This window comes from Coregonus clupeaformis, chromosome 35 (genome assembly GCF_020615455.1).
Source record: "Coregonus clupeaformis isolate EN_2021a chromosome 35, ASM2061545v1, whole genome shotgun sequence".
Lineage (NCBI taxonomy): Eukaryota > Metazoa > Chordata > Actinopteri > Salmoniformes > Salmonidae > Coregonus > Coregonus clupeaformis.
The window spans coordinates 41937847-41948254 of record NC_059226.1 but is presented as its reverse complement, the minus strand read 5'-3'; the positions used below and the strand labels follow the sequence as shown (position 1 = coordinate 41948254).

The window sequence follows — 10408 nt, the reverse complement described above, 5'->3', positions numbered from 1 at the left end:
TTACTGAAAGATGGGAGGTGAAGGAGACAGGGAAGGTATTACTGAAGGATTAGATGGGAGGTACACTGTTGTTAGCTAGCAGAGGTAAGATAGATAGATGGTTGTGACTCACTCTGGGCCTCACAGTCCACACAGCGAGAGTTCCCTCTCAGGCTCCTCACATTCTGTAAGGCCATGGCCTCAGACTGGCTGGTCAGACGTGACTGTAGGAAAACAATCCAACTGACATTGTTATTTACATTTTACATTTTAGTCATTTAGCAGACGCTCTTATCCAGAGCAACTTACAGTTAGTGAGTGCATACATTTTTCATACTGGCCCCCCGTGGGAATCGACCCCACAACCCTGGCGTTGCAAGCGCCATGCTCTACCAACTGAGCTACAGAAGGCCCTATATGCATGGCTATAATAGCATACACAGTCACTAACCTAGACACACACACACCATGTTCATCACACAAACTCATTTAGATTTGTTTCCAGGAAAAGGAAGCAAGAGAATGTGTGTGTTTCTGTAAGAATAAATCACACAGCAAACAAACAGAATGAAGGTGGCGCGGAGACAATGGAAGGTATTCTACAGTGCCATTGTTCCTCTGAGGCCTGGGGCGTCAACAGAACAGAGGGCTGGCTGGCTCAGAGTAGGCTGCTGCTGCCCGGCCTGGTCCAGTACACTACTGGAGGGCAACGGAACCACTACAGCTACATTACACTTACAGTAATTGCCATTTGTAATTATTTGTGTGTGTGTGTTTGGGGGTTGAGCAAGTGTGTGTGTGTGTGGGAATGAGTGTGTGTGTGCGCGCGCGTGAATAGGCCTATACGAGGGTGTGTATACAATGCTAATCCCAACCGTTCCTATTAAAACAGTTGTTGAGTTGCATGGATGTATAGTCTGGTATAGTATTGTAAGAATACAGTACAGTATTGTAATAGTGTGATATAGTATATTGTCATAGTGTGATATAAACTCAGCAAAAAAAGAAACGTCCCTTTTTCAGGACCCTGTCTTTCAAAGATAATTCGTAAAAATCCAAATAACTTCACAGATCTTCATTGTAAAGGGTTTAAACACTGTTTCCTATGCTTGTTCAATGAACCATAAACAATTCATGAACATGCACCTGCGGAACGGTCGTTAAGACACTAACAGCTTACAGATGGTAGGTCCTCTGTGGCTCAATTGGTAGAGCATGGCACTTGTAACGCCAGGGTAGTGGGTTCGATCCCCGGGACCACCCATACGTAAAAATTTATGCACGCATGACTAAGTCGCTTTGGATAAAAGCGTCTGCTAAATGGCATATTATATTATTTTATTATAATTAAGGTCACAGTTATGAAAACTTAGGACACTAGAGGCCTTTCTACTGACTTTGAAAAACACCAAAAGAAAGATGCCCAGGGTCCCTGCTCATCTGCGTGAACGTGTCTTAGGCATGCTGCAAGGAGGCATGAGGACTGCAGATGCGGCCAGGGCGATAAATTGCAATGTCCGTACTGTGAGACGCCTAAGACAGCGCTACAGGGAGCAGGACGGACAGCTGATCGTCCTCGCAGTGGCAGACCACGTGTAACAACACCTGCACAGGATCGGTACATCCGAACATCACACCTGCGGGACAGGTACAGGATGGCAACAACAACTGCCCGAGTTAGACCAGGAACGCACAATCCCTCCATCAGTGCTCAGACTGGCTGCTATAGGCTGAGAGAGGCTGGACTGAGGGCTTGTAGGCCTGTTGTAAGGCAGGTCCTCACCAGACATCACCAGCCACAACGTCGCCTATGGGAACAAACCCACCGTCACTGGACCAGACAGGACTGGCAAAAAGTGCTCTTCACTGACGAGTCGCGGTTTTGTCTCACCAGGGGTGGTGGTCGGATTCGCGTTTATCGTCGAAGGAATGAGAGTTACACCGAGGCCTGTACTCTGGAGTGGGATTGATTTGGAGGTGGAGGGTCAGTCATGGTTTGGGGCGGTGTGTCACAGCATCATCGGACTGAGCTTGTTGTCATTGCAGGCAATCTCAACGCTGTGCGTTACACAGAAGACATCCTCCTCCCTCATGTGGTACCCTTCCTGCAGGCTCATCCTGACATGACCCTCCAGCATGACAATGCCCCCAGCCATACTGTTAGTTCTGTGAGTGATTTCCTGCAAGACAGGAATGTCGGTGTTTTGCCATCGCCAGCGGAGAGCCCTGATCTCAATCCCATTGAGCACGTCTGGGACCTGTAGGATCGGAGGGTGAGGTCTAGGGCCATTCCCCTCAGAAATGTCCGGGAACTTGCAGGTGCCTTGGTGGAAGAGTGGGGTAACATCTCACAGCAAGAACTGGCAAATCTGGTGCAGTCCATGAGGAGATGCCCTGCAGTCCTTAATGCAGCTGGTGGCAACACCAGATACTGACTGTTACTTTTGATTTTGACCCCCCCTTTGTTTAGGGACACATTATTCAATTTATGTTAGTCAAATGTCTGTGGAACTTGTTCAGTTTATGTCTAAGTTGTTGAATCTTGTTATGTTCATACAAATATTTACACATGTTAAGTTTGCTGAAAATAAACGCAGTTGACACTTTCTTTTTTTGCTGAGTTAAGTATAGCATATATAACGTGAACAGTAGTGGTCCCAGAACAGAGCCTTGAGGAACACCAAAATGGAGGAATAGTGTGGTATAGTATTGTAATACCATCCAGGACCTCAAAGACTCCAGCCACCCAAGTCATAGACTGTTCTCTCTGCTACCGTACAGCAAGCTGTACCGGAGAGCCAAGTCTAGGTCCAAAAGGCTCCTGAACAGCTTCTACCCCCAAACCATAAGACTGCTGAACAGTTAATCAAATGCCTACCCAGACTATTTGCATTGAACCCTTTGTTTTGTTTTTTAATGACATTCTTGCACTGGCACTCCAACATACACACACACACGCAGCTGCTACTCTGTTTATGATCTATGCTGATTGCCTATTCACTTTTACCCCTACCTACATGTACATATTACCTCCACTACCTGGTACCCCTGCACATTGACTCAGTACTGGTACTCCATGTATACAGCATCCTTATTGTTATTGTATTGCGTTACTTTTTCTTGTTTTGCTAATATTTTCTTATCTTTTAACTCTGCATTGTTGGTTAAGGGCTCGTCAGTAAGCATTCACGGTAAAATCTACACCTGTTGTATTGGGCGCATGTGACAAATTACATTTGATTAGATTTAATAGTAGTGTAATAGTATTGTAACCAGAGTGTAATAGTATTGTTATAGTGTGGTATAGTATTGTAACCATAGTGTCATAGTATTGTTATAGTATTGTAACCATAGTGTAATAGTATTGTAATAGTGTAGTATAGTATTGTAACCACAGTGTAATAGTATTGTAATAGTGTGGTATAAAATTCTAACAGTACTGTAACAGTATTGTAATATTGTAGTATAGTATTCTAACAGTAGTGTAACAGCATTGTAACAGTGTGGTATAGTATTGTAACAGTACTGTAACAGTATTGTAATATTGTAGTATGGTACCTTGGCCTTGCTGCTCTCACAGGACTGCAGGCTGGCTAGGATTTGGCTCTCGACGGCCTGGACCCAGGCATCTCTCTCCTCGTACGAGGTGGCCTCAAAGTGCCACGTCTGGCCCGTCAAAGACACAATGGTCAACTCGAAGTTCTCCTCTTGTTCTGGAGGACAGAGGGATAGAAAGAGAGGGTCAGTTTCAGGGTTGGTGGCACACATATCTAATGCACTGCAACACACACACACACACACACACACACACAAACAACACACTTCACACAGAGCACTGCTAGCACAATATGTTCCAATATTGTGAGGAAAACAGATCTGAGTTCAGATACAGGTTACAAGTTGTCACTACTCTTCAGACAAACTCATGGCAGAAGTGCCCCTAACTAACTAACCTCAGATCTAGGATCCATATTAGTGGTTAGGCCTAGTGTCCCTAACTAACTAACTAACTAACTAACTATACTGAGCAAAAATATAAACGCATCATGTTTCATGAGCTGAAATAAAAGATCCCCGAAATTTTCCATACGCACAAAAAGCTTATCTCAAATTTGTTTACATCCCTGTTAGTGAGCATTTTATAATTTGTCAAGGTAATCCATCCACCTGACAAGTGTGACATATCAATAAGCTGATTAAAACAGCATGATCATTACACAGATGCACATGGGGACAATAAAAGGCCACTCTAAAATGTGTAGTTTTGTCATACAACAATGCCACAGATATCTAAAGTTTTGAGGGAGCATGCAATTGACATGCTGACTGCAGGAACGTCCACCAGAGCTGTTGCCAGAGATTTCATGTTAATTCCTCTACCATAAGCCACCTCCGTCATTTTAGAGAATTTGGCAGTATGTCCAACCGGCCTCACAACCGCAGACCACGTGTAACCACGCCAGCCAAAGACCAAAGTATTTCTGTCTGTAATAATGCCCTTTTGTGGGGATTTTTTTTCTTCTTATTGGTTGGGCCTGGCTCCCTAGTCATGTGAAATCCATAGATTAGGGCCTAATGAATTTAGAGTGCCTTCGGAAAGTATTCAGACCCTTTGACCTTTCCACATTTTGTTACGTTCCAGCCTTATTCTAAAATGGATTAAATAAATAGAAATGCTCAGCAATCTACACACTATACCCCATAACACCAAAGCGAAAACAGGCTTTTAGAATTTTTTGCAAATATTTTACAAATAAAAAACAGAAATACCTTATTTACATAAGTATTCAGACCCTTTGCTATGAGACTCGAAAGTTGAGCTCAGGTGCATCCTGTTTCCATTGATCATCCTTGAGATATTTCTACAACTTGATTGGAGTTCACCTGTGGTAAATTTAATTGATTGGACATGATTTGGGAAGGCACACACCTGTCTATATAAGGTCCCAAAGTTGACAGTGCATGTCAGAGCAAAAACCAAGCCATGAGGTCGAAGGAATTGTCCGTAGAGCTCCGAGACAGGATTGTGTTGAGGCATAGATCTGGGAAAGGGTACAAAAAAAAGTCTGCAGCATTGAAGGTCCCCAAGAACACAGTGGCCTCCATCATTCTTAAATGGAAGAAGTTTGGAACCACCAAGACTCTTCCTAGAGCTGGCCGCCCGGCCAAACTGGGCAATTGGGGGAGAAGGGCCTTGGTCAGGGATGTGACCAAGAACCCGATGGTCACTGACAGAGCTCTAGAGTTCCTCTGTGGAGATGGGAGAACCTTCCAGAAGGACAACCATCTCTGCAGCACTCCACCAAGCAGGCCTTTATGGTAGAATGGCCAGGCGGAAGCCACTCTTCACTAAAAGGCACATGACAGCCCGCTTGGAGTTTGCCTAAAGACTCTCAGATCATGAGCAACAAGATTCTCTGGTCTGATGAAAACAAGATTGAACTCTTTGGCCTGAATGCCAAGTGTCACGTCTGGAGGAAACCTGGCACCATCCCTACAGTAAAGCATGGTGGTGGCAGCATCATGCTGTGGGGATGTTTATCAGCGGCAGGGACTGGGAGACTAGTCAGGATCGAGGGAAAGATGAACGGAGAAAAGTACAGAGAGATCCTTGAGGAAAACCTGCTCCAGAGCGCTCAGGACCTCAGACTAGGGCAAAGGTTCACCTTCCAACAGGACAACGACCCTAAGCACAGCCAAGACAACGCAGGAGTGGCTTCGGGACAAGTCTCTGAATGTTCTTGAGTGGCCCAGCCAGAGCCCGGACTTGAACCTCTGTACGGGTGGTCCTCTGTAGCTCAGCTGGTAGATCACGGCGCTTGTAACGCCAAGGTAGTGGGTTCGATCCCCGGGACCACCCATACACAAAAAATGTATGCACGCATGACTAAGTCGCTTTGGATAAAAGCGTCTGCTAAATGGCATATTATTATTTTTATTATCTCTGGAGAGACCTGAAAGTAGCTGTGCAGCGACGCTCCCCATCCAACCTGACAGAGCTTGGGTAGATCAGCTTAATATTGCAGATAGATTGTAACTTCCATCAATGTAATTGTCTGCATCACTTCCAATCCCCCATGTTTTTTATATATATACTCCCCTTTATTACTTTTCAACCCCGCCATCCTTTCCCTACTTGGGGTAAATTAGTGAACAACAATGCCCAGGCCTCTACTTCCAGCCTATACTTACTATCTACACCTTATGGACACAGTCAATTTTACAATAATTATATTTTATTTGTTTTTGCTCCTGAACTTCTTCTACTCTCAACCTCTCCGATCATTTTCATGATGTCCATCAGGTTTGCTTCTATATGCCATATCTTTCTAACTGTGCTCTTTCCCAAAAGCTCCCAACATACAACCTATATACTTATTATGGACACAGTATGCTTACATTATTAGTTATCTTGTTATTATTTGTTGTTATTTGTTATTAGTCCCATCCTTCAACTCCATTCCATACCTCCCATCTATCTCTTAACACCATCCATATAGGATTTCTATTTGCCATATATATTTCAACCGTACTGTGATGTTTTACAAAAGTTCTGAACCTTTCTATTCTCATTGCTTCTACAGATTGTGAATTAAAAATAAACATTTTTGCTAAAAGTATTATTATATTATTGATCCATTGACTATGACTTTTCAGATCACCCAGTGATGCTATCTGCAAGGTTAGCTCCAGGTAAATATTGCAATCCTTTAGCCATTCCTGGACCTGTGTCCAAAAACAAGCTACAAATGGACAGAACCAAAACAAATGATCTAATGATTCTGTCTCTTCACAGCAAAATCTGCAGAGCTGGGAAGATTGTATCCCCCACATAAATAACATTCTATTGGTAGCAAGAATTGTATATAATAATTTAAATTGAAAGATTCTAATTTTTGAATCCGGTGTCGTTTTGCGTGTCAGTTCATAAACACTATGCCATGGGATCGGTACGTCAGAAATCTCTTCCCAACTATTTTGCAATCTATATGGGACGGCTGTCAATCCTTTGGTCCTTAAGTGAAACTGATATACTTTTTTATTTATCACAGTTTTCCTTAACCAATTATGTTCTTTAATGCAAGGCCGACAGACAAGTTCCTTACTTTCTCCCCCTTCCACTTTCCTCTTCCACTTTTGCGGTAAGGCTGCAATTATTTGGTTGTAATTTTGGGTAGAGCAGACATTTCCATATGTTTTTGTTAGCTGCATGTGCGACATAACTCCACCAGTCCTACCGATGATATCATTTACGAAGATTATACCTTTTTTAAACATTCTGTCAAAAAATAAAGTTTTTTTGTCAATTAGCATATTTGAATTTAACCACAATATTTGTTGCATTATTTGTTCTGTCGTTTCTGTAGGATTAAATTGAAATTGCAACCAACTTTCTATGGCTTGTTTTAGAAATAGTGATATTTGGGAGATGATTTCCTTTTCAAATAACTGAAAATGAGTGGTTGTAATCTGAATAAAGGGGAAAAAGGCCATTCTTGAACATTGGGTGAGACAATCTTACTAATTTGCTTGAGAACCAGTTCGGATTTAAGTATAACTTTTGTATGACTGAAGCTTTTAGTGATAGGTCTAATGCTTTAATATTTAATAATTTCTGTCCTCCGAATTCATATTCATTATATAAATAGGCCCTTTTAATTTTGTCTGGCTTGCCGTTCCAAATAGAATTGAATATTTTTTTTCTCATATAATTTAAAAAACTGTTCGCTAGGCGTAGGCAAGACTATAAGCAAATAGGTAAACTGGGATAATACTAAAGAGTTAATCAGGGTGATTTTTCCACAAATTGACAGGTATTTACCTTTCCATGGTAGCAAGATCTTATCTATTTTTGCTAACTTTCTATTAAAATGTATTGACGTGAGATCATTTATTTCCTTTGGGATATGTATTCCGAGGATATCCACATCACCATCAGACCATTTTATTGGTAAACTACATGGTAATGTAAAAATTGTATTTTTTAGTGATCCAATACGTAATATAGTACATTTGTCATTATTTGGTTGTAATCAAGAGAGGTTAGAAAATGTATCTAGATCCTCTATGAGGCTGTGGAGGGATTCTAGTTGTGGATTTAAAAGAAAACATGAATCATCAGCGTACAATGACACCTTTGTTTTTAAGCCCTGGATTTCTAATCCTCTGATATTATTATTGGATCTGATTTTAATAGCTAACATCTCGATGGCCACAATAAATAGATATGCCGATAGTGGACAACCTTGTTTCACTCATCTTGACAGTTTAAAACTTTCTGAGAAATAGCCATTATTTACTATTTTACACCTAGGGTTACTATACATGATTTTGACCCATTTTATAAGAGATTCTCCAAAATTGAAATGCTCCAGGCATTTATATATAAACCCCAGTCGTACTTTATCAAATGCCTTTTCGAAGTCTGCTAGTAGTAGCAGGCCTGGTTTCCCATATTTTCCATAGTGTTCTATTGTTTCCAATACTTGCCTTATATTCTCTCAACTAGCTTCATGAGGTAACCTGGAATGCATTTCAATTAACAGGTGTGCCTTGTTAAAACTTAATTTGTGGAATTTATTTCCTTCTTAATGCGTTTGAGCCAATCAGTTGTGTTGTGACAAAGTAGGGGGGTATACAGAAGATAGCCCTATTTGGTAAAAGACCAAGTCCATATTATGGCAAGAACAGCTCACATAAGCAAAGAGAAATGACAGTCCATCATTACTTTAAGACATGAAGGTCAGTCAATCCTGAAAACTTCAAGAACTTTGAAAGTTTCTTAAAGTGCAGTCGCAAAACCCATGTAACGCTATGATGAAACTGGCTCTCATGAGGACCGCCACAGGAAAGGAAGACCCAGAGTTACCTCTGCTGCAGAGGATAAGTTCATTTGAGTTAACTGCACCTCAGATTGCAGCCCAAATAAATGCATCTCAACATCAACTGTTCAGAGGAGACTGCGTGAATCAGGCCTTCATGGTCGAATTGCTGCAATTAAACCACTACTAAAGGACACCAATAAGAAGAAGAGACGTGCTTGGACCAAGAAACACGAGCAATGGACATTAGACCAGTGGAAATCTGTCCTTTGGTCTGGAGTCCAAATTTGAGATTTTTGGTTCCAACCGCCGTGTCTTTGTGAGACGCAGAGTAGATGGTTCCCACCGTGAAACATGGAGGAGGAGGTGTGATGGTGTGGGAGTGCTTTGCTGGTGACACTGTTGGTGATTTATTTAGAATTCAAGGCACACTTAACCAGCATGGCTACCACAGCATTCTGCAGCGATACGCCATCCCATCTGGTTTGGGCTTAGTGGGACTATCATTTGTTTTTCAACAGGACAATGACCCAACACACCTCCAGGCTGTGTAAGGGCTATTTGACCAAGAAGGAGAGTGATGGAGTGCTGCATCAGATTACCTGGCCTCCACAATCACCCGACCTCAACCCAATTGAGATGGAAAAGTGAAGGAAAAGCACCCAACAAGTGCTCAGCATATGTGGGAACTCCTTTAAGACTGTTGGAAAAGCATTCCAGGTGAAGCTGGTTGATAGAATGCCAACAGTGTGCAAAGCTGTCATCAAGGCAAAGGGTGGCTACTTTGAAGAATCTCAAATATAAAATATATTTGATTTGTTTAACGCTTTTTTGGTTACTACATGATTCCATATGTGTTATTTCATAGTTTTGATGTCTTCACTATTATTCTACAATGTATAAAATAGTAAAAATAAAGAAAAACCCTGGAATGAGTAGGTGTGTCCAAACCTTTGACTGGTACTATATGTAAATGTTATATTTCAGTTTTTTATTTTTAATAAATTAGCAAACATTTCTAAAAACCTGTTTTTGCTTTGTCATTATGGGGTATTGTGTGGAGATTGATGAAGAAAAAAAACAATTTAATCAATTTTAGAACAAGGCTGTAACGTAATAAACCGTGGAAAAGGTAAAGGGGTCTAAATACCTTCTGAAGGCACTGTATTTCAACTGACTGATTTCCTTATATGAACTGTAACACAGCAAAATCTTTGCTATTGCTGTGTTTATATATTTTTTCGGTATAACTAACCTCAGATCTAGGATCAACATTAGTGGTTAGGCCAGGGGCAGCTTCTACCCACTCCCTTCATGGTCCAGAATCACTGGCCCTTTTCAGTGGTTGTGGCAAGATGGTGTACAGTTACGGTAAAAAAGTTGCATGTTCGAGCTAGCGTCTGGGAAAATTGCTACGTAAGTTCTCCTAACCTGCTACGTAAGTTCTCCTAACCTGCTGCGTAAGTTCTCCTAACCTGCTGCGTAAGTTCTCCTAACCTGCTACGTAAGTTCTCCTAACCTGCTACGTTAGTTCTCCTAACCTGCTGCGCTAATTATCTTAACCTGCTGCGTTCTCTTAACCTGCTGCGTTAATTCTCCTAACCTGC

General features: G+C 41.7%; 1 protein-coding gene across 1 annotated transcript in view; it reads right to left on the bottom strand.

Moving 5' to 3' along the window:
• agap1 (ArfGAP with GTPase domain, ankyrin repeat and PH domain 1) overlaps positions 1–10408 on the bottom strand; it is a 173728-nt gene that overhangs the window by 23029 nt on the left and 140291 nt on the right. The window contains 2 exon segments of the mRNA XM_041888884.2: positions 113–203; positions 3538–3692. Of these exon segments, the coding sequence (XP_041744818.2) occupies positions 113–203; positions 3538–3692 (246 nt within the window).